General features: G+C 31.8%; 3 protein-coding genes across 5 annotated transcripts in view; 2 read left to right on the forward strand and 1 right to left on the reverse strand.

Moving 5' to 3' along the window:
• LOC124356629 (calponin homology domain-containing protein DDB_G0272472-like) overlaps nucleotides 1-13,643 on the reverse strand; it is a 42,127-nt gene extending 28,484 nt beyond the window's left edge. The window contains exons 1-2 of one of the 2 annotated variants that reach the window (XM_046807744.1): nucleotides 13,507-13,643; nucleotides 1,335-1,394 (exon numbers count right to left, since the gene is read on the reverse strand). In XM_046807744.1, the coding sequence (XP_046663700.1) occupies nucleotides 1,335-1,394; nucleotides 13,507-13,599 (153 nt within the window). In that variant the 5' untranslated portion in view covers nucleotides 13,600-13,643. Of the gene's footprint in view, nucleotides 1-1,334; nucleotides 1,395-11,344; nucleotides 11,453-13,506 lie in introns of those variants that run through there. The other variant, XM_046807745.1, reaches the window with a different exon arrangement.
• On the forward strand, nucleotides 6,827-13,214 carry LOC124356630 (D-aminoacyl-tRNA deacylase-like). 2 transcript variants are annotated; one of them, XM_046807746.1, is made up of 4 exons: nucleotides 6,827-6,883; nucleotides 8,844-8,934; nucleotides 9,048-9,271; nucleotides 12,733-13,214. In XM_046807746.1, exons 1-4 carry the CDS (start codon nucleotides 6,841-6,843, stop codon nucleotides 12,867-12,869), a joined length of 495 nt encoding a protein of 164 aa, XP_046663702.1. In that variant the 5' UTR covers nucleotides 6,827-6,840; the 3' UTR covers nucleotides 12,870-13,214. The 2 variants fall into 2 exon arrangements, with proteins under 2 accessions (XP_046663702.1, XP_046663703.1); XM_046807747.1 differs by lacking the exon at nucleotides 9,048-9,271 and having other exon boundaries at nucleotides 12,733-12,859.
• A 2,935-nt stretch (nucleotides 13,644-16,578) lies between the features above and the next one.
• Nucleotides 16,579-23,949, forward strand: LOC124356631 (NADH dehydrogenase [ubiquinone] iron-sulfur protein 4, mitochondrial-like). Its single transcript, XM_046807748.1, has 4 exons — nucleotides 16,579-16,761; nucleotides 19,467-19,608; nucleotides 22,169-22,344; nucleotides 23,704-23,949. The coding sequence occupies exons 1-4, from the start codon at nucleotides 16,700-16,702 to the stop codon at nucleotides 23,879-23,881; spliced, it is 558 nt and encodes a 185-aa protein (XP_046663704.1). The 5' UTR covers nucleotides 16,579-16,699; the 3' UTR covers nucleotides 23,882-23,949.
• Nucleotides 23,950-24,883: the final 934 nt, after the last annotated feature.

Consider the following 24,883-nt stretch of genomic DNA (forward strand, 5'->3'; position numbering starts at 1 on the left):
GAGATTTACTAACAATACAAAGAACCCAGGAGGGTTCACTTCTGGCTGGTTTATACCTTCCAGTTAAACCTACCACTGGGCACAGCAAAAACCATTGTGTCACTTAGATCTGGATAACCTTATGGATGTCCAGGAGCGGCACATCACTAACCGCAAATATTGAGATTCTGGGGTGCAAGGTTAATTCGATAGGTCTAGTCTACTGCGGGAAATGACTGCTGGAGTTGGTGGGGTTCGTTCCCTAAGTATCAGAGGATTTTGCTAGTCTCAACAAGGGTGTGCCACCCCCTGCCTGCTTTGACTGGAGAGGCTGGTTCAGAGATGGCCTCCCCTTCTTCCGGGGGACATGACTTTGAGATTAGTGCCCTAATTCTTCCTCATGGATCTTGATAGGAGGCAGCCCCTACTCCCTAACCTTGCTCATCCTGAATATCCTGTCACTCCGGAAGCAGTGCTAAGGTTCTTACAGGACAAAATGCAATTTATAAGAAAAATATTTATAAGCAATATTTTGTCCTAAGAGAACAAAAAACAATACAAAGGCTCAACTCAAGTAGTTGAGTTGGTGCTGCTGTTGCCTGCATGTATACCAACCTTTTACTATGTCACGCAGCAGCAGGCAGCACATCACTCACAACAATTGGTGAATCAACTAGTTAAATTAGAATGTTTTTATTGGCCTTTATTTTCTTATTTTCATCATGGCAACATTTTTAAATTACCAAAAAATAATTGAAGAACATTGGGGTATATTTTGTAAATTTTCAAGAAACTTAATCAACATATATACAGCTAGTTTGTTATTTTAGAATAATTTTCTGTAGTGAGTTAAAACATTTTAAATTTATCAAGAGAAAACAATTAAACCACTTAGTGAGAAAATTGCCTATATATTGGTCAGGTAATATTATAATAGTAACACCTAATAAGAAACTTGTATTTTTCTCTTTTAGTCAGTGCAAGCATTTAAAATAAACCAACACAACTATACAGTACCCATAATTCGGAACTCACATTAAATTGTAGGTACATTGTTTCCCTGGCCAATAGCATAATTTAAAGTTTAGAAGGAAAATGAGTCTTTGAACTTAAAGAATAGGATCGTCCAACAAATGGACTGAAATATAAAACAGATTTCACCACACAATTCAAAATAACTTAAGGTAGACTTGTTCATATTCTATCAAACCAAGATGTTTGGACTATTAGTAGTCCTAAACAATTTATATAAATTACAATTCCAAACTTAACACTATGATTAAATTCAGAAACGATCAGCAACATTATGTCAAAATAATATTACTGGAGAAAATCTACAAAGAATGTTTAATTACTTGGCTGTCTTGTTGCTTTGTCTTGAATCCAAAAAGAGCATCATCCATGTCATCCACGCCCTGAAAAATAAACATGTATTAAAACAACAATTGGTTATTTGTAATTGTGTGACATAAGATGTTATGAGTCTACATAATCTTGCTGTTCAGTAAAGTTCAAATGATAAATATACTTTAAAATTAAAATTATTCTGGATTGATTGGTGTTCATAGGATTTATTGGTTTCATCAACCGTGTGATGAGTCACATTAGATTTTTAGACCACAAAATTAAAATCTGGATGCAGGAAACACGATTACAAGGTTTCCTTGGCTGAAGTAAAACTTTTGACTGTTCTGACCGCAATTTAACTGTCAACAAAATAAAATCTCCACGGTTTTCAAGGTACTTCTGTCATATGATTTGACAGCTATCTTACAGAAAGATAGCAGGTGGTCAAAATAAAACATTGATGAAACAGAGAATACTGGAAAGTTCTATTAAATCATAATATCATCTACTGTGCCCAATTGTGACAGTTATAGTTATGAGCAGCAATTAAACTGGACATTCAGACATTTATGTCAATCAGCATGGCACAACAAGATTGTTAAAAAAATTACCTTATCTTCGATGTTGAAAAGACAAAATATTTTGCTTTTGGACTAGAAGATAATCTAACAGAACCTCCTTATTGTCAAAGAGTTGATATTATAAAACGTCTAGGTGTTATTTGGACTAATAACTCTCCTGGAACAATAACTCTGATCATCTGTGTTAAAAACTTAATACTGTGATCTACACGTTAAAGAGGATCAAAGGTTTTGGTGTCTCTGTGGCATTAAAATCTACATATTATTCTCTATTTAAGGCACAGGCTTGGTATGGAATAACTCTAGAGGGAGGCTCATCTGCTGAAAACCTACAGTGTCCTGGTGTTGCAAGAGCAGGCTCTACGGATCTTGGCAGTCTCCAACCACAAGAATCCTGCCGAGAGGCCTTCAAGTCCTTTGAAATCCTGACAGTCGTATCCATTTATGTTATTGAAATTATTACTCATGCCGCAAATTGGTCATAAATAAATAAAAATAGGCTATAGTTAAAAGTAGGTAAAAGACCGGTTGGTACAGAATATTTAAGTACTTAAAATACATTAAATTAATACTGGCCGTTTGAAATTAAATAACTCTGAAACAACTTGAGGTACTAATATAGAGAAAAATATCAGGAAACTAAGCTTTGCTAGCAATATCAGGAAGATGTGGCTAGCACATCAGATAGCCAGAGTCCTGGACAGCAAACAGGAGCAAGAGACTTATAATGTTTCACCAACTCTTAGGACCGGCTCAGAGGAATCAGTAGCTGACGCCATGATGACGACGGAGATCAGCACTCCAACTACCGAGGACAGTACAACGTCATCGGGAAACTCTCCGCTCCAGACACCAACCCACAACCGGTAGGCCTACCCCAGTATTGCTCCAGGGACTTAAGTGTATACCATTTGAATGTGCAATCTATTAGAAATAAATTAGAGGCTCTCTAGAATTATGGTTAGACAAATATTGTTTTGATATTTTGACAATTAATGAACATTATGGCTGGGATAAAGAAGAATCAACCACTGTATATACCAACTGGTTATACCTTAGCCAGCATTTTTTGTAGAAACCCACCTTTAAAAAGAGGTGGAAAGCTCAATTTTGTAAAGAATTGTATTGACTTTAAATTGTTAGATATTGACAAGTTTTGTGTTGATTTACTCCTTTGAGGCAGCTGCTATAATCTTGTCAAAGATTAATGTCATTGTTGTAACTGTTTACCGTACTCCAAATTCTGATACCAACCAATTTTTCCATAGTTTAGAGTTTATCGTAGAATTTTTAAATGAAAAATTTGCAAATTTAAAACTTATTTTAACTGGTGACTTTAATATAAATATTAACAATAAATCTAATGAATGTAATTGTTTTCTGAACATACTTCGCTCTTTGAATTTATACTGTTTAAATGAGCAAAAACACTAGACAAGAAGCCTGCTTGGATAATATAATAACAAACCTTAATGAGTCAAACATAGTACAAATGTCAAGTGTTAGATCCTAATTTGTCTGACCATGCTGGTGTATCTGCAGTGTTTTTTTTGACTTGATCATAGTTTGACAACAATAGTGAAAAAGTTTCATTTTTGTTAAAAAGAATGCTTTCTTGCTAATTCAGTCTTAAAGTTTAAGGAACAACTGTCACAATTTTAACTGGTCACAACTTACGAAGTGCACCAATGTTTAACCAAGCTTTGACTACTTCTTATTTATTTTGACAACTTCTCTGAAGAATGCTGTAAAACTAAAAAAATAAAAAAAAGTAAAGTTTAAAAGGCCAAAAATCACATGGTTCACACCAGAGTTAAAAAAATTTAGAGATTTTATTGTTACCTTATATGATAGATATAAGTTATCGGTAGGGGGAGAAAGTGAACAACTGCATAAAAAACGTTTATAATGAAGCAAAAAAATTATATAAGGCTAAAATTTTAGAAGGCAAAAATATCTGCGAATGACGAATATATAAAGAATTCTAAGAATAAATGTAAAGCTGCTTGGAATATTATAAAGCTTGAGACCAACCGTTCTAAAGTTAGTCAAGAAGTACCTGTTAATACTAATGATTTTAATGACTATTTTATAAGCTCTGTTTCACTTACACCAACAAATAATGTTTTAGCAATTGAGTTTGTTGATGATTATATTTTAAGTTGTAACGGTGGGGTCAGTTGTTTTAAGTGGCAAAGCATTGATAACACTAAGGTGTTAAAGTGTGTCTCAAAGTTAAGTTCGTTCCCAAAGTGAAGATTATTATGGGTTCTCTAACAAAACTTTTAAAAGAAATAATCGATGTACTTGTAGACCCATTAAATTTTTTGTTCAATATGATGTTGGAATATGGTGTCTTTCCTGAAGCATTAAAAGTGACCAAAGTCATTCCAATTTATAAAAAGGGTGAGAAATCACATCCTTCCAGTTATCGGCCAATCTCTTTGGTACCTATATTTAGTAAGGTTTTTGAAAGTTGTGTAAAGGACCAAACTAAGTTTTATATTTTTACAATAATAATTTATTATGTAAAGATCAATTTGGGTTTCTTCCAAACTTAAACACAACCAAAGCCATAGAAGCAATAGTAGAAAACGTTTTAGAGAATTTTGAAAATAAATTTTTGTCGTCTGCAACTTTAATTAGATCTCACAAAAAGCATTTGACTCCATCTCTCATGAACTGATTGTAAGTAAATTCAATAGCTATGGAGTTAGAGATTCTGAAACTACAGTTAATTTCCTCTTACTTAAGTAATAGAAAACAAATGGTTGTGGCAGCTTGGAACTATCTGATTTTAAAACAATTCAAGTTGGGGTACCGCAAGGATCTGTTCTGGGTCCTTTTCTATTTATAATTGCTGTGAATGATTTTTCATTCAATGTGCCATGTAAAGCAGTACTATATGCCGATGACACACCTCTTCTGAATCAAAGTAAAGATTTTGAATGGGTTATTGTTAGAAGAAAATAATTCAATGATAGCAGCTCAGGAATGGTTCAAAGTCAACGGGCTACTTGTAAACAGTAGTAAAACTGAAAATATTGTTTTCTCATTGAATAAACTTATAAATGAAGGTACTAAACCCGTTAAACTATTAGGATTATATCTAGATAGTAGGCTTAGCTGGGAATGTCAAATAAATCAATTGTGTATAAAACTATCTAGAGTTACTTATTTATTAAGAAAACTAAAAAATTGTGTTAGTTTCCCAATGTTAGTTGCTGCTTACTATGCCTTCTTTAATTCCCATTTATTATATGGAATAACACTTTGGGGCAACAGCTCACAATCACTAAAAGTGTTCAAATGGCAAAAAAAAAGCTATTAGGATAATGGCAAATATCTCAGGTAGAGAATCATGTGTTCCATATTTTAAAGAATTCCAGATAATGACTCTTCCATGTATGTACATATATTTTAGCTTAGTTAGTGTTAAGGAAAACTTAAATAATTATAATTTTAGAAATGAAGTTCACACCTATAATACTAGACAAAATTACTTACTTGATTGTATTTCTATAAAACTAGAAAAATCAAAAAAAGCCATGTGTTTTATGAAAATAAAATTATTTAATAAGTTACCAAAAGAAGCATGGTCTGTAAACCTTAGCAGATTTAAATTTATTCTGTCAAAATGGTTGAAAGAAATTGCCTTTTACTCTGTTATTGATTTTTTGGCCTGTGATATTAGTACTTTAAGATTTTAACTGTATTTTAAATGTCATCTTGTTTTTTTAATTTATTTTGTAATTTTAATGTCTATGTTGTTATCTATTTATTTATATAGATATATATTTATGTCTATGTTTATTAAACAGTCAAGATATTTACTCTTTAGGAAGATGCTTAAATATATAATAAATTTCTAGACCTTATGTAAAATATAAATAATGTTTATTAAACTGTTTATTTATTTTGCACATGTATATATTTTTTTTTTTTTTTTTGTAGAAATTGTATTAGATGAAACTGTATTTATTTGACTTTGTCTATTGCCATGTGCTTAACGACAATAAAATTCTTGATTCTTGATTCTTGATTCAGTATTTTTTCTGGTAAATCGTGTTTTGGGATTCATTTTATGATATACTTGTCCGCAAACAATAAAACTATAAATGCATGGCTATTTATTTTTTTGTCATCTTCCGCATCAAAGGATGCTAGAGCAAAAGATGCGTTTATGTTTCTTATCTTTTTATTAAACTCTTCCGAATATGGGTGATGGTTTAAAAAGAGACGTACTAATTCATTTCAAAATTTTGGTTGCTCCATTAAAATTTGTACATGCAAACAACAGACACCAAAATAATTTCTATTTATGCGATTAGAAACACGTTCCTCAGGAAAATGCAATGCACCGCAATGGGTACACAACATTTCAAATGGTTCTAAGATGTGATATTGCATAGCTGCAGTAACGGCACATTTATATGTCAGCAAATAATTACTAAGTTTTAAAGCCCCACAACGTCTTTAAAATTTTCTTCTAATCGGTATTCTCGTTACTCGTCATTTTCGGTAGCTACACGTTGTGCCGCATATCTTATAGACATCGCTCTCGTAATCTATACTACTATATCTATATCTACTAATCAATATTTATTGGTGTTATATTTATGCATTTTATAAACTTTTATTATTTATGATTTTAATTACAATCTGTTATTTATTATATTTATTTATCTTATTACTATTAATTTTATGAATTTTTTACTACCAGGATCTTGAGATTTTCATATAAATACAGTATGTAGAATTTCAATTGCAATATAAATAATATATATTTTGAAAATGTTGCCCTGAAACTAAACTCAAGACCTTTTTCAGTAAAGAATACAGTTACTAGATAGTAAAAGCATATATGATATTTGACATTAGTATATCTGTTGGATCAAATTGCTGAATTTAAACTGAGATATCAGTACAGACAATGAGAGCTGTCATTCAGCGTGTGACAAACGCAAGTATATTAAGTATGGCTCAACATGTGTACCTACTTACTATTGACTAACTTAGATCATATTATGTAATAGTTTACTATACTTATTGATCCAAATCTAACACTTCCAAATAACCAATATTTGATATCTGAAAGAACAAATGACTTAAATTACTTTTCTTAGCAATTTTACTACGCCAAACTTAATATAATTAAGTACAGTTTGGTAGCAAGACTGGTTTTACAATATTGTAGGTTCTCAGCATTTTGTCAAAATTACAGTTTGCTAAAGTCTACAGTTATAAATAATATAATTAGAAGAAGTTAATATACATTTTTTTATATAAATATTGTTTTTATTTTAAAGTACACCAAACAGTATTATTTTGTTACTATTATCACTGAATACTTTACACATGTACAAGTTTATTTAATTAACAAGTAAATTTAATTCTGATATATTTAATAAATCACCATGTTGAATTGTTGTATCAGAGACAACTCAGCAGATGTACTTGTCCTATAAAAAGGTATCCAAAATTAAAGTTTCCCAAAATTGTCTAATATTTTTATTGGGATTTCCGTTTACTACAAAACTTAAATTAAAATTTAGTATTCTATCATATAAGCTCCCAAGAAGCTAATGGAATAATCACTTTCTGTTTTAAACACACTCATTAACTGAAATGTTCCAATAAATCCAATATTGGGACAACAGAGAACTCCAGAATAATGTTGGTGGTATGTAAAGTCCTCCAGGTCCTGGGGATTATATGGATAATCAATTCAGGATTGTTACTAGTTAATTTTAAACATTTTAATTTATTAAAAAGTTCTTTCATCTATCTATAAAAGACTCTTAGAAGATGTAGTTTATTGTTTGTATGTAATGTGAAATTATCATTTATACATTTTTTGGGAGTAATGTACTGTATAACTTACAATACCACTATAATGTGGCATATTTCAGAATAGAGTCCATAAAAATGTCAAAATTGTTGCTAGACTACAAAAAGTAAATTTTACTTCAACGCCATTTAAAATTCACTCAATTATGCCAATTTACTTGATATTTATAACTTTTTACATGTATAAATTTGTTACATTTCACGTGATTAAATAATAATTTTAAACACAGGACCACGCCCAAACAGAGCTGATAAACGTTGAAGTCTACTCTCTTCCAAAGCTCACAATCTAATCCTAAAATGGAATCATACTTCTTCTTCAAGACAGTTAGCACATTCACATTGCACTTCCAAAACTTTCCACTGCTTTCCTCAGTCAATCAGAGTTGATATTGTCATTTGCGTAATATGATTTTCAATAAAATTGCTTCAGACAACATGCGTCAAGCCATTTTGTGGTGTATATAAATCACATTCCTTAAATTAAATAATATTTTCCAAAATACTTTGATTTCACCTAATTAATTTGTTTAAGGCTATCAATTTTATTGATTGCAACATTTTTCAATTTAATTAATTATTGCATTAATTAATTCAGTACTGTTACAGATGAACAGACAAATACTATTCTTGTTGGAAGTCATCCAAGCATATTGTACTTCAGCAGGAGCTTCATTAGGAAACCTTTCTTGGACACTGAAATGTCCTTTGGTATATCCCTGAGGTAAAGAACAACTGGAAGAAATACCATTTCTGGTTCAACAGGCCCAGGCAAATAAACCTCAAATGTTGGTTCAGAATAAAAACCTGAACAACACTTGTGTTTTAGTAATCAGCTGTTTATTAACTAAACGAAATGCTCTCATAGATTAACACTGGAATTTTGGAGGCTCATGGAGCAAGCCCATTGGATGTATTTCAAATCCACAAAAAGCACATCTAGAGTATATGAGCTTTTAACTGATACCATATACGTGTATTACTGAAATTGCTATACAAAAATCAAGAAATTCTTATAACAAGAGATATATTATTGGATCCAGGTTTACCAACTCGTATAATACTTGTCTGTCGAACATGTTGCAGTCAACCAAAAGCTTGTCACTGCGATAGGACCAGGCCTTTGTATCCTACTGGGGATATCCAGAGATGACACGATCCGAGACGTTGAATACATGTAAGGACGTAATCAAGCTATATATTGTTATTTAGCATCATTCTTTATCTGTACCTTATAGAAGTATTCTCCACTGTGACTTTCACAAAATATTGTTTGTTTTTACACTGGAGGGCTCAAAAAATTGTCCATTTGCGGCTGTACGAGGGGAAGCCCACTCGCAGCGTAATGGATTTGGATTACGAAATACTCTGTCAGAGCCAAATCAGCTTATACAACAAGCTGAAAGGGAACAAAGTCAGTTTCCGTAATGCTATGGATCCTAAATATTCAAACGACCTGTTCAAACAAATGTTACAAAGATTAAGGGAAATATACAAACCCAGCAAAATAAAAGGTAAGAAATAAAAATTAAAAATAAAGTAACAAATACGAATAGAATGTAACATGTGTCACATTGAAATGGCAGTACAATTTGAAAATAAGGAACAGTGTACAAAGCGTGACATTTAAATAACAGGATTAATTTGAAAAACATATTTTATCCTGAATTTTGTTTAAATAGAGTTAATTCCCTGAGATAAATTTAATATGTTATATTGTTACCAATTTTATTGTTTTATTTGATAATTGTTTTAATTAATGATTGTTATTACATTATGGTGAGCTACAATTTTAACGTTATCTGACTCAGCAATGTTTTACAAAATAAATGTTTGACATAAGAAGTTTTAATACTGTTAATTGGGTTCATAGTGAATTTAATCATGGCTGAAAATTTTAATACTGTTATTTATATTAGAGGTTATTTATTTGTTAGCGAATCATTTTAGCTGGAATCTTGTTATTGTTAAATTGATACTAACGATGAGAGACCGAGGAAAGGGAATTGTTGGATGTACGGTATACATTTAAATTTACTTAGCAATACTAATACTGATGTCAAAGTTTGACAAATTTAATTGTTTATTCTATTAATGTCTGACATCTTCGTAAAGCTTTATGTGCAGTTTATTAATGGTGTTTAATTTTTTATATCAAATAATATTAGGTTACATTATGTAGCAATGACAATATTTATTATTGTTCTATTTCTTGTAAGATGTAATATGACAATAAACATATACTCATTCATTCATTCCCTTTATATCACTTCACCTACTCTATCTAGGCATCACTGCATGTGAATTTTCCATTGTTCAAGACAACGTTGCAGACCATCAGCCTGTTTACCGTTTTAGACTTGATCTCTTTAATACACTTTCCACATGAATGTTCAAGCACAGGAATGCCTTTATCGACCTAGAACTGCTTCACATGTGCTGAGAGCATGTTGTGGGCTTGCACATAGTCTTGGTGTAGAATTCATTATTTGCTATTCCACAGGTCTGTTTTTTTCTCACAGCATGGCAGGACCTAAATGTAGTACTTTTTATTATTTAGCTACAAGGTCCTCGCTCAATCATGATGCCCTTAATACTGATAAATCTATGAGCATGACCTTCAGTTTGGACTCTACCAATTCAGGATCTACAGTGAATCGCTCCTCAGAACAATTGCCTTTATTGCTTTCTTTTTGCTCATGTAAAAAAGTAATTTGGTGTGTACCTTTTTGTCACAAACTTACTTCATTTATAAATTCTTGTGCAAATTGTTTGCTATCTCCCTGTCAATATCGCCATGTCTGCCATCAACCAAGTACTCAGCATTGGTGTTTTTGCACAATTTCATCAATGTTTTAAAGTTTGTTCTTTATTCATTCTATGTTACAAGATGGACAGAGTTGTCATCAACTTCAACATTCTCACAACCATCCATAAATCTTATGTAATATTCAAAAACTCAAGTATATCACCAAACTCTTTCTTGATATTATTAATTTGATATCAATGGGTATGAAATGAAAAATGACTTTATTAGAGGCGAAGTTAGGACTATAAAGTCCTCTCTACCACTTAGCCTCATAAAAATTAAACTAACATATATATGTATACATTTATAACTAAAACTTAGTATATTTATTTACACTACATATTAAATGAATCTTAAAAAATAAAAACAATCATCAATTAGTGTAACTATATACAAATTTACAATAATATCACAAGACACACACTCGCATTCATTCAACTTGCATGGGTATGGTGACCCATGCTATGGTGATTGCAAAGGGTTCAACTTAAGTCAAATTTCTGAAGCACCAATCACTTTTATTACCTGCATTTTAATAAGGAATGAAAATTTAACCCTCATACTGCTGGTAATTTGTCCTAAAATGTATCCTAAAAGTATGGTTTAAATGGTTTTTTAACTCTTAAAAGATATTATTATGTTCAAAATTCAATAAAAAATGCCTTGCAAAATATAAATTGCAATCACAAATCAAGTGGTTCCTTTTGAACAGTAAAGACAAAAAATACAAAACGGGTGTTTACACTTATACAAGGATACATTGATCTCATCAACTTACACCAAAGCCAACCACCGTTAATTTAAAGTGGGCCTTCCAACCAGTTTTACCCTTGAGTACGTGTCAGGCATGGGAATCGAACTCGCGACTTCAAGGTCAACTGCTGCATCTGAGAGTAGCACCTTAGCCATGCTGACTTGATTTTGAGCGTACGGATAGCTCACTTACGTTTTCACTCCGGCAGCCCTCACTCACTTAACTCTTTGGCATCACTCTAATGTGTCGTGATTGCAACTCGTACCGCTTATAATATAAAATATCAATATTTGATCTCTTTTATTACTTACCAGCTGTTACCTACAGCTGCACTGTTCGAAGTCCTTATATTACTTAGTAAAAGCATTTATGATGGTCCTATAACATTTTTCAAAAGTAAGTAGGAATACATCAAGTAGATTATTTATTTAAGTGTTAATGGTTAAGCGTATCAGATTTTAACCTGACTCTTATATCATGTTTTTCACATATAGGAGCATTTCTGGTTTAAATTAATTACAATTCCAGCTGAGTCTACCTTTTTACCCGATCAATAAAACGCAAATAAACAGGTCCTGAAAACCTACTTATAGTCAAAAAGCATTCACTTCTAGCCCTCGTCGTATAATTCTGAACTAAGATATTTCCATTACCAACGTAGAGTTTGCCTTGTTGTCCCGAAAAAGAAAATATAGGACTGAGCAGCATACTTCGAGTAAAAGGTGCCTACTTTTAGCCGTTTAACTTTTTATTTACTATCTCCACAACACTACTGATAAAGCACTGTATACTTAATATAAAATTGAAATGTAAACAGTCGTTTTAGCCAATTTGTCGAACTGTAGCTGAAACTTAGTTCAATCTGGATTATAAAACATATATACTAAAAGTTTTTCTGAATTACAAAATATTCCAGATCACTTTTAAATCTTTCTCTTCATATAAACCTTCCTTGGATTTTAATGAATATAAAAAAAAGAATTAGCCAAACTGGTCTAACCGTTCTCAACATTAGCGCTTAGCAACACACCTGTGATTCATGCTTATTTATAAGATGTTTAATTTGGTACTTGATTTATCATTAGCCTACTAAAACTAACTGAAAGGCTAAATTGAAATATACACTTGGAACTTAGCAATGAATTACTGTAATTGAATATGACATGGTAACTTATAAGGAATTAATACAAAGGGTTCTATATAAGTCAAATTATGGTGAGCACCTGCCACCTTGTTTATATATCTGCATTTTTACCAGAAAAATTAATTATAAATGTTTTATCTTTTATGTTTGTTATACAGGTTTTCAGGATTTTCCATAACCAAAAACATTTTACAGCCCAAATTGAAATAGGCCATTACTCCATATGTTAAAAACTGCCTAATTCAAACATTTTGTGCTTTTGTTCCAGAGGGAAAATTTGGAGGCCACAAAGAGATGACTTTAGTTAACAATGGTCCTTTTACTGTTATATTAGAGTCCCCTAAAACATCTGAACAAAGAAGTTCAGATTTGCTAAAAGCAAATAATTTGAAAAATAAAGTTTGAAAAAACAATACGTCATAAACTGATGTTTTATTTATATACCAGCACAAAACATAAGACACCCATACCAATACTCCACGTTATTAAATCTAAAATTTCCAATGATGAGTTTTAAACAAGAAGTGAACAGCACATGTGGCACGCTGTTGTTATCTTTTTATTAAGTTTGTTTTTATTTTATGTTATTGTTAAATTTATTGAATTAAGAATTGTATTACTCTTATGGTTAATTTACTATAATTCTTGTAGCGTAAGATTAATATAATATAATATCAAAGTTGGATGATACAACAAATTGTTCGATAATAGTTATCAAATAACGAGTGAAAGGCCGCTTATTACAGTATCCCCGAATTATTTGTTTAAATGTTGAATTTCATCTACGCTCACATTAAAATACTGCTAATGTGTCTATTAATTTGGCCTATTTAAAAATCTTTATTAAACATCCATAAAACCAAAGATTGGCAATGTATTTGTAGATAAATGAGAAATGTACATTTCTTGATATGCTAGCTTACATAAAAACCACTGCAAGATCACACCATTCATAAAAAGTCTTTATACCAAATATTTTTATTTTTTTAATCGCTCAATTCAAAACCTCTAGTGAAACATTTACGGAATAGGCCCTACTTACTTTAATTATATTGTCCATGTCTTCTGGGCCAATTTCCGACATCTCAGAATCTTCATTCCCATGATCCAACAAGTCTCTATAAAAGCTACTCATTATAGTCTAAAACAAAATATATACTATTCTGATAATAGGGTATATTGTTCTCACTGGTTACATTACACATTGTAAACAAAATTCAAATGTGTACCTCACATAGGTTATATTTGTATTTTGAAGATCGTTCAAAATCACTGCCGTTTGTGTTGACGTTGTTGTCAACAGCAACAATCAAAAACACAACAAACATCCTTTTTAAAAACAGCTGTTCTCATTCTCGATTTTAGTTACGGACAGTCAAAGATTTGAATCACCGGCGCAGCGGAGGTTCATATATTGTTCAAACGATATTTTCGGTGTTTTCCTCAAATAGTTATATTGTCTTTTACACGATTCTTCATATTCAATTTTCGCTGCCGTTTAAGAAAGTTCATAGCAAAAAATAATGTTTTGCATAAAAATATAATATCCTTTGTTTTTTTTCTTCAATTTTATATAGGCTATAGTACTCTTTATTATTAAAGAGCCTATAAGAAGATTTTGCTTTTAAATATGCATTCATTTACAGTCTAATGCCACTTAAAACTTGTCGTTGCACACTATTAGAAACAAACGAAAACAACAGTGACTAGCACACAAGAATTATCGTATTGGATGAGAGTTTAGCGAAACCGAAGCCTCTCCAGCCAGTTGGTGACAATCCGATTGCTCTATATCTGTACGCACGATAAATGACGAACGAGATAAAGTCTAGACTTGGTAGGTTGACTTAGAGAGTTGAATTTTGGTGCAAACATCTATTTCTGTTTTTTCATTGTTGAACATCGTTCCATGGAGAGTCCCGAATTCTGTCTGTTAAGGAAGTAATCCTAGTTACACTGATTTTACAAGTAACTTCGTTGGAAATTTACAAAAAAAAAAAATAAAACAAATAAATAAACAAATTAATAAATAGAGTATATTGTGAAAGTTAATTCTTTGAAAGTGATGACATTTTCAGTAATTTATTGATATGTGTTATGTTGTTGGATTTCATATAAGCTTTGAACATTTTACCTAGACTCATACCAATTATAGTACAAGACAGTACAATAAAACAATCATTACGCTGAACACTCCTATTTTTTATACGTGGCTAAGTTAAACTGCCACACAAGTTCAAGGGAAGTATTTTTATTTAGAAAATATTTTATTTTCAATTTCTCAAGGGAAGTGTTCAGGATCAGGACGTTAGGTCTATGTTTTTCGAAATAAGTAAGTCAGTCAGCGATTCGTCATAGGCATTGTGTTAGTCCATAACGTCAGAATGATATAATAAATTATTATTACCAACTCTAAAGGCTAATATTGGTTTATTAATATACACTCCATATATTTTGGAATATACCTGCAATGACATCTTCGTAGTAATATAAATGGTAAAAGACTTTTTAATGTGTGACTGATTTGGATTACTGATGATTTGTTCTATGATGAAACTGGGATGGACGGAGCATGTAACTTGTGTATGGAATTTCGAATATTGGTTGTGCCCTTAAAACAAATTATTGACTCATTTAAAGTTATGCAATACAAAATTTAATTGGCTAAGCGCCTAGCAGAGTTTTTCATACCAGTTAATATAGATAGAACATTTCCGTCTTCGTGAGTGTGCGTCTGTACAACACAACAACAATCAATTAAGTTAATTAATTTAGATTATTTAAACTTGGTGTAAAACCCCGCCTCAATTACTTCCATGTTGAAATTGAAAATGATAAACATCGGTCTGTGGAAAGTTGTTCTTCGGGTTAGAGTGTTGTATGCTGTACGGCGAACGCAAATCCTCCCTCGCCGTCACGAAGTCTAGCGTAAATATTTGATAGAAAATTACTAAACAAGTTACGTGATTGAACTCTGACAAAAATGATAAAAACTTCTAGATTTTAAATGTAATTCTTAAAAATGTGGTTATTACTAGAAAAATAAAAGATATTATATTTGTATTAAATTGTTATAACTCTAAGCAATATATTTATAGTATGGTAGTGCTATCTATGTGTCACAGGGGAGAACTAGCTTTACAGAACGACGTTTCTGCCACTCAATCCCCATAGGGATGTAACGTCTTAAACGCATATTTTTGTAAATTATGACGTCTCTAAACTCAATTGTCTCTTTCTCAAATTTCATGACCAAAACTCATAGAGGTCCTGAGAAACTGATACATGAACATGCGAAATGCGTAACACCGGAGACTCCAAACCCTCTCCAAAGAAATAAGAAGCTGTTATTCAAATACACCTAGGCATATCTAGAGAGGAGCAAGTAAAGATTGTATGCACATTGTTATGCTATATACTGTGTAAACCTGATACATTTGAACTGTTAAATAATTATCGAATGGACCGATTTTTTTCTAGTGCACTCTTACAATGATTTCAAGGAAGCTCTTAAACGAAAGTAGACAGCATTTTTAACTCTAAGGGTCGGAATAGTATGGAGAGAACTTTAACTGTTAAGGACAATTACAATTAGGGTTTAACATAAATTTTGCCAGTTATTGAGTATTTTTATCAAACTGAGCGCCGCTGCCCAATGCGGTAGTAATGGTAAACTACCGACAGACTTGGCTACCGACCCTTTGAATGTAAAAGACAGAACTCTCTCTTACAAAGGCACGTATCGCAGTGTTTATTTAATTTGTTGTGACCTCAAAATCCATATTCTTAGGATTATCTACTCATGGCCAATATATCAAGAAAACACTGTCGTGTACCTCGTAAACTCTACTCAATCGGTGTATTGTTTCGTTTAGTTAATATTTTTGAATTTGACAATCCTGTTGAAGCGATACGATTTTTCTTCCTTCAATATAAAGCGCTTAGCGCTGTAATGGTAGTTTACATAGGATTCTGTCCAACATTAAAGATAGTATGGCAGTCTGTAGATGACATTGATAGATTGTAGACGATTTTAAAGATTAGGTGTAACGAGAGTAATGACACTGACAAATGGCAACACTGCCATAATCGCTGTCTGCTTCTTTTTTTGTATTAAGTTCAGTGGTTTAGGTTTAACACCTGACTGTTAACCAATCAGTTGGTACGAACAAAAATAAAAAGTTCATACAATTGAACTGATTTTGGGTAGTGATTACTGATTAGTGAAGGATAAAATGGCTTCGTTAGTGTCAACTAGACTAATTTTAAACTCAATTAAACCTGCATCGCTTTTAAGGTTAGTTTTAACTTTAATGGCTTGTAAAATTTCAGTAACATTCTTTCACACTATTGCAAATTTCAGTAACAAATTATTTTGTAAACTTTTTTTGGTTTCAGTAAACAGGTCAAAAGGACATGATCTGTAAAAGAAACATGATTGATTCAACCCCCCAGTTTTCATACTTATACATTGGCCTTTGTTACTTGGTTTACCAAATTTGGCAGTCAATTCGTATCATAATAGCCTACCATACTCTGATTATCGACTAAAACAGGGATACACCTTGTTTAAATCGAAAGCTCTTACACTCTAAGCCTTTTGTGGATTTTAAATACATTGAGCTCTACAGCTTTTCAAAGTTCCAATGTTAATCATTTGAAATTATTTTTGTTTAATTTATAACAGCTGTGTACTGGAACGCATATGTTGCTTAGGTAGATTTGATCAATCCACTAACAAAGTTAATGCTAGCTTATTATAACGTCAACAATCCAACAATACCGGTGTGTTTATTTTTGAAGAATGGTTTGCGCTTTGGTCATTGGATAATCCAGGTAATGGTGACGATCACTACAGCGACGGTCTATCACTCTGAACAACTGGTGACTGTCACTGCGGCAACAGTTAAACATTGATGCAACGGAAGTAATTGTAGCATTCAATAGCAAAAAAATAAATATATCGATTAATATGAATTTTGGTACTTTTCGATCTTTGATAAAAGTCGGAGAAAAGAAGAATATTGTATTTAATTTTCATTCTTGTCATTTCTTTGCTGTTGTTTACATATTGGTTAGTTTGTTTATGTTTCTTGTTGCAAGTATGTAATATTATTTGAAGTTATTATTTAGTCAAGTGGTATAAACATGTTTTGGAAAGTATATCTCTTTCACGGGAGTGGTGTAGTGAAACAAATAATTAGTGTTTTGTTTCAAAATAACCCAAGTTTCGTAATCTATTTAGATCTAGGTTAGTAGTGTCAAGTTTGTATTTTGACACACTTTATTTATTTTATATGTTAAATTTTACCAACATTATATGCATCTTAAATGTATAGGAACCATTTTTATCAATATAGTCATATAAGAGAGTTGTTACAAAGTGAACCAGTACACCATGACAGCGGGGGTGATTCGGATTAGGCCCAGTGTAAGATGACAGTGCCCCAACCAAAACTAGGTTTATAATTGTATATTTTTATAACAATTGTTCACAATACAGAATGTGTTTAGTCGATAAATCAAAATTTGTTTCAAATGAGAAGAAAATTTGAACATTGCTTAATATGTGAAGTTTGACATGTAAAAAACTGTATGCTTTCCGAATTCATAAATATGATGAGTATATACAATTTTGTACTTTTACTTGTCATTGATAAATGATATGTTATTGCTAACTCTTGATGTTATATAATACTGTTTCATGTAAGGAATAACTATTATTGTTGTAATGTAGTATGTTATCAGCGTAATGTCAATTTTCATAAAAATGCCCTGTTGCAAGTTTTATCAGTATAAAAATACAAATTTATTAAACAAGTTCATCAAACTATATTTTTTGAAACTAGAGAAATGTATAAGTAATTTTTATATTTTGGAATTTTGATTGAGTACAAATATACCACTTCTGTAGATATGGTCCCAACTCCTAAAACAAAACAAAAAAATTAAAAGGTTTAAAATAAAAAAAAATTTACTTATATAAAATATGCACAATAAAAAACGCAGATCTTAATGAAAAAATTATAAATGACAATGCATAATCAAATAACTTTTTGTGTTTCTTATATTTTTTTATAAAATACCCTTGTAACTTGTTAAACCTGGAAAAGTGGCATGCAAAAAGAAGAAATTTAGTTGCCATTTCTTGGGTTAAAACATGGTGGGGGTTGGGGATGATTGGCCTACACCTGTAGTTTGTATCATCATGGACCTTTTATGACCTTCCATGCCTGCATATTTGTATATTTCCATTTTAATGTGACTAGTACAAATACTTGTAGTCCACACCCACAGTTACATCTTTTGGTAGGGGTTTCATACTCTTCAAAGTAAATTGAAGAGATAAAAACTCGTTTATAGAATTTTCAGAAAAAAATAGACATTTACCACTAATTAAAAAAACACAAGAACTTTTAATTGAAAAATATATTTAACCATTTTAGTGGGACTAGTACAAGTATGTATCACCACACCCTTTATCATGTTATTTAACCCTGGATTTCGACCCGTTTCCCCCACTAAACTAAGCCAAGGAAACAATGACAAACTTTTTTATGTGTTTATTTTTAGAAATTGTAAATTAAAAACATATTAGACAAAATTTTAATCTAAATCGTTAACTTTTAAAAATGGGGGTCATAGTATCCTTCATGGGGGAGTCGGAGGTTAACATGTACGTCAAAAAATTGAATAAAAAAAACTTTATTCTTTTAGCACAGATTATGTACATGGCATGATGTCAGTTTTTTGGTCACAAATCGCTGGTTAAATTTACATAATGTGATATTTTAAAAAATTGTTCAAAAGATTAAAGTGTTTTTCTTACCAGTGTTTTTATGTGTTGTATATTTGTTATCTCATTGGATAAATTAATGAATATCATACACATTTGTAGAATGTAGAACCTGCCAACATTTCCCAAGCCATTAGATAATTATTTCTTAGTTTTAATTTTCCGATTTTGTTTGAACATAGCCTATTTTGTTCTTTGTCTTCCAGGAATCGCAGTATTGCTACAGCTTCAGTGAAATGTAAAGATTTGAGGGATGCTCCGATAATTGAACCCAAGGCTGCAATATTACCTGATGAAGTGGCCCACGACAAGCAGATTGAAGAGGGTTACATCACTATTGATTCTCCGGTAAGTAGGCCTACATTATTTTATAATCACCGTACGTAAGTATATGCGTAATAACTGTAGTGAGTTGTGATTTTAAGTTATTATAGTTCATCGTGTTATCATGTTTTTATTATTTTTTAGGAGTATTCACTAAACATAAAAAAATTTGGTACTTTGGGATTATACCGACCACACCAGTATGAAGAACACAAAAATATAAATTTATAGAAACAAACTTGATAGAACGAAAAACAACTCTTTAATTACAAAATTACAAACTTACAACAATTATCAATTGTTAATGGGGTCAGATTCTGTTATATGCCCCCAACGCTTAAACTTTTTTCAATAAAAGTAGAACGTTATAAAACGATGTAGTTGAGTAACAGAACTAACATTCCATCAATCAACAAGCATTTCCAGGTATTGCGATCGGTATTGTTGTCGCTGTTATCTTATCTTTCTCGAGAGTCCCAATTACGGCAGGCCGCGCGGTATCATTAAGTTTTTTTGCACGGTACATGGTTACATTTCCATTACAATTCAATTTATATTTCTGATCAGTCTCTCTAGAATTTGATATTTTATCTCAAGGGATGTTTTTCTTTCGTTGACCGACGGTGCTGCCGAAGGCCGTGCTGATGGCCGGAGGCACTCGCATTTTGGGTGGCAGAGTGTGATCAAGAATAAAAACAAGTTTTGTGTGTTTTTTTCAATAACGAGTTTAGTTTTTTGTTTGATAATGTTTGTTTTTGTTGAATTTTTGTGTTTGGAGAAATGTAGGGGTAAAACACAGAAGTACAACAAAGCGACGCACCAGCTGAACGGGCGGCGAGACTCAGCAATCACGTTATCTACTAAACCGCTCGACTTTGACCTCTGTCTGAGAATGGGGAGGGGTTTGCGATAAGACAATTCCTGTTTTATATTGACGAAATATTGTTCTACGCTAATCTAGTAATCAGTAGAAGCAAAATGTCAAATAACGATTCATGTCTGGGCATTATAATCCCAAAGTACCCAAAATTTAAATCCTAAAAAATCACATGTACTAAATGTAGTAACACTCTAATTGAGACACAGTCACAGTGGCAGGAGGATCAATTTCAATTTATAACAAAGTAAAACTTTGATTTCATAGTCACTCTAAACCATCACTGTTGTGCTAACAAAATAAACATTAAATTTGCTTTAAGTTACAACGATGACACAATGTTCATTATACTCTATAGCCTAAATAACCATGTGTGAAGCTCCATTTTAATAAAAAGTGAGTGTAAATACTCACTATTGGATAGTATCTGCACTGACTTTCAGTCAGCACACTAACGTTTCTTCCTTCTCGTTACGTCTGTGATTTCACTAGATCAGATTACAGTTTTGATTTCAAAGCTTTTGCTGTGTTAGTGTATCTTGCAATCCATTGCATAGTGCACAAGTGCAATTTGTTTGTGTTGTAATGTATTTTGTATGTACGGGGGCCATCCTTAAGCTATGTAACGCCCCAGGGGGAGAGAGTAGTTGTTGTGACGTTATGGAGGAGGGTGGCAAGCATCATCAAACTATTAAACTTCAGCAATTAATTGCTTGAATTCGTTCAAAAAATTTCCTCCCCAAAGATTTCAAAGTAAGTACGCTGTTATATTCTCACACCCCATAAGAAAGTAAACAGAACAAAGTCTCAATCCTCAATCCAAGTCTCAATAAAATTGTCCTCAAATGGTTTTGATTGTCTAAATTTGTTTGTGACAAATGTTTTGACCGAGTAGGAGTTTTTCATGATTGAGCCAAATGTTGACAGTAAAGATACATTTTTGTGAAATATTGCTTATACACGTTGTCTCTTATCATAAATCCAAATATGATAGTTGGTAAAAAAGAATGACTCGGCGATATGCCATGGTGATATGTACAGACAGGCGTGTGGCAACTGGTGTAACACGCAAGCACACTCATGCACAATCGTGTCGGTTCAGTTGTGCATGTGTGTTACAGTCGAGTGTAACAGTGCAGTGAGTGCCATGCATGCCGAGTGATAGTGTAGTGACTGTCTTGTTACTTTGTGGTTGTATTTAGGTCTAAAAAGTAGACAGGAGGTCACCCTGTATGAAAGCTTCTTTGAGATCTTAATCCAAGTGTTTTCTTAGAACATGTTCAATCAAGATACCCCATACCAATCCTGCTACTCTTTCAGTTGAAACCAGAACAGGTGAAGCTCAATGAGCCTCTATAGTTGATAAAAATGTTGCGTTTTTTAAGTGCAATGATTCTTACTATACAATTTGTAGAAGAATGAAAATAAATTGTTATGTTTAGCCCTGGCTCAGAATGAAGTAGAGACTGATCGTAAGCAACGAGTTAAGATTTGCACAGTGTAGTGCACACGTTCTTTCATTTTCCAAATAATAACCAGTTTATTGAAATGTGTCTGCAATGGTTAATAAAGGCCAGTCTTCAGTTGAGAAAGGAAACAAGTAAATTTCTGTTCAATTTTATAAAACTAAAGAGAATGGACTTGTTAGATTTATTATGTAAAATTCATTATTGTTTCCAAGATAGTAAACTTTTTGGGCTTGTTAAGGTGGACATCTCCAAAGTCACCGGAGTTCCAGAAGAACATATAAGGTCTCGAAGAGTTCACATCTTCCAGACTGTGAAGAATGCCATGCAGTCAGGAACAGATAATGTGGGCCAGTGGTCGATGCAGTTCGAGACGAGAGAACGATGGGAGAACCCTCTCATGGGATGGGCCTCAACGTAAGACCGCTTCTTTATTGTGCTCTCCTTTTAACCCTTTGAGTGCCGCGGCTATTCCTCAAAGTAATACATAAAAAGTAAATATTCTGCAAATGTCCAGTAAATTTACAAGCGTTTGGAAAGAAACTATTCCTATTTAAGTAAGCAATCAAAAGAAGTGTTTAAACAAAGATGTCATCCCTATTGTTCATAAAATTTCATGCTTGAATACATTTTGTCTGGCCTACAGCCTATACATTTTTTGAGCTATACTATATAAGAGATCATAAAAATCCAGGTAGAATTCATATACAATACACATTTCTGAGATATAATAACAAATATGACATTGTAATATAGACATTAAACAAAATGCTTCTGACTTTCACCACTGCTACTGCAATCACCTGTTGTGTTACTGTTAACAAAAGATGTAAAACTTGTTTGTTAAGTACTTTTAAAAGATTATTCTTATTGTCTTTTCAATGTTTTCTTCATACATTTCTATGATTACTTCAAGACAAATAGTCATAAGTACGGTGTTAGACAAGTCTGAAAAGAATTCACGTAAACAATGTTCATTCGAAACTTTACAATTTAGCAACGGTCAGACTAAAAACTACACTTTTAGCTTCAAATAAATAACTTATTTATAGTATTAACATCTAACAAAGAGTAATAAAACATAACCAGCCTTTCCTTTCTCAGTGTTAAACCTCATACACTTCTAGCCGCACTTTTAGTTGTTGAATTATAGGATGGATCTCATTTAAAATATGTAATTAATCCAAACGCTTTTTTTATTCAGTATTGTTTTCTAAATCATTTAAATATATCAAAAAGTATAAACTTAAAAAAACTAAAAAAAGTAATAATAAGATCCTCAAATCACCTTCCATAAAACAAAGATAAAAGATAACAGTTTAAAAGTACATGAGATTTAAATTTGTTCTTAGAGGAATAAACTAAAATCGTTTCACTACAGCTGACTCTTAAAATCTCACATTTATCAAAAATTTAATTGTTTAAAATAAGTTATAACATTATTGTAGCACTTTAACAACTGTTGTCTTTTTATTTCTGAGTTTCATTGCATAGTTTATATTACGGTATGTTAAACAAATTTCTGTCATTCAATGATAGTATGTTATAATTGGTACATATGTAACATAGATGTATTTATGTTATACGTGAAAAGTGTAAGACTGAATTCCCAAACTTTGTGCTTTGCAAATAAAATTCACTTTAAAACGTTTCAGTACACATTTTTGAAAGGTTTTATTATATTTGGTGCCTTGCAGTATTTCTGCAAAATAAATATGGTGGAATGAGACAAATTTTTGTTTGTAATTTTACAGCGGAATGATTGTTTTGTTACAGCGGTGATCCATTGTCCAACATGAGTATTCAGTTCCGCAGCAAGGATGATGCTATTGACTTCTGTGAGAAAAATGGTTGGCAATGGTTTTTAGAGGCTGAGAAAGAAGTAAAGCCTAAGGTCAAGTCTTATGGTTTCAACTTCTCTTGGAATAAAAGGACCAGGGTTTCCACTAAGTAAAATAGTTAGGATAAAATTGTTAGTGGAAGTTTATGTGTAAAATACAGTTCTGTTTTCCCACAAATAAATACTGTTTTCATTTTGTCTAAAAAATGTACCAATACTTTTAGTCAAAAATAGTCACAATTTTTATGACGTGGAACCAAGCCACTTATATAGAATCATCCCTGATTTTCTTGAAAACGATAAGTGAGTGTTTACTAATAAAAAGTTGATTGTCACGCACACTAATTTTGGTGAAGGTCGAAATGGGAGGTTATCAACGGATATCCATTGTTTAATTTCGTTACACGCCAATCAACGGATATCCGCTGATTTGGCACACCCACCCGCTTAATTTAATCTGTTATAATACGTAAACAATCTAGTATCGATGTGATTCATATACCATTGGAAAGGCAAAGAGTTGCCGAACACAGCACTTATTTTTTTATTGTTCTATGAGAGCTGCGTAATTTTAGAATGACGTTGCTATTTTCGTCTTTGCAGAAAAAATAGTTTCATCCACTTTTTAGTTTTGGTAACTGTTCTATAATTTTATAACAAAATCCTATATCAACTAAGATTTATGACCTTTAGGTTCTTATAAAATTAAAAAAAATTAAATTAAGGAAGATGAATGTGTTGTAACTCATAGTCATGTATATAAAATTTTAAACAATTAAACAATGTTAAAAAAAAGAAAACAATGTATTTTTTCTAGTTTTGACCATAAGATTCTATTTGAAAAATGTTTTAATATTTTTAAAAAATATCACCTTGGAGAGCAAAGAAATTAAGAAATTAATGCATCATACATAGTTTTATGTACATATTTTGTTATGTAAAACAAATTGCACTGTTTTGACTAGTACTATTAAAGATAAAGTCTTTGGCTGTAAAGTTGTATGTCATCCAAACATATTTAAAATTACATTTTAATTCAAATACATACTTTTTGATTTTAAAAACTAAGAAAGAAATTTTTTAATTTTTTTTAGATATAACAATTTACACGGTTTA

The sequence above is a fragment of the Homalodisca vitripennis genome, chromosome 3 (genome assembly GCF_021130785.1).
Source record: "Homalodisca vitripennis isolate AUS2020 chromosome 3, UT_GWSS_2.1, whole genome shotgun sequence".
Classification (NCBI taxonomy): Eukaryota; Metazoa; Arthropoda; class Insecta; order Hemiptera; family Cicadellidae; genus Homalodisca; species Homalodisca vitripennis.

Excerpts from the sequence above, each read along its gene's own strand:
- LOC124356630 (XM_046807746.1), top strand. The coding sequence starts at position 6,841 with ATGAGAGCTGTCATTCAGCGTGTGACAAACGCAAGTATATTAA. Across the intron at positions 6,884-8,843 it reads GACAAACGCAAGTATATTAA|TCAACCAAAAGCTTGTCACT; the intron begins GTATGGCTCAAC and ends AACATGTTGCAG. Across the intron at positions 8,935-9,047 it reads ATCCGAGACGTTGAATACAT|GGCTCAAAAAATTGTCCATT; the intron begins GTAAGGACGTAA and ends TTTACACTGGAG.
- LOC124356631 (XM_046807748.1), top strand. The coding sequence starts at position 16,700 with ATGGCTTCGTTAGTGTCAACTAGACTAATTTTAAACTCAATTAAACCT. Across the intron at positions 16,762-19,466 it reads AAACCTGCATCGCTTTTAAG|GAATCGCAGTATTGCTACAG; the intron begins GTTAGTTTTAAC and ends TTTGTCTTCCAG. Across the intron at positions 22,345-23,703 it reads CTCATGGGATGGGCCTCAAC|CGGTGATCCATTGTCCAACA; the intron begins GTAAGACCGCTT and ends GTTTTGTTACAG.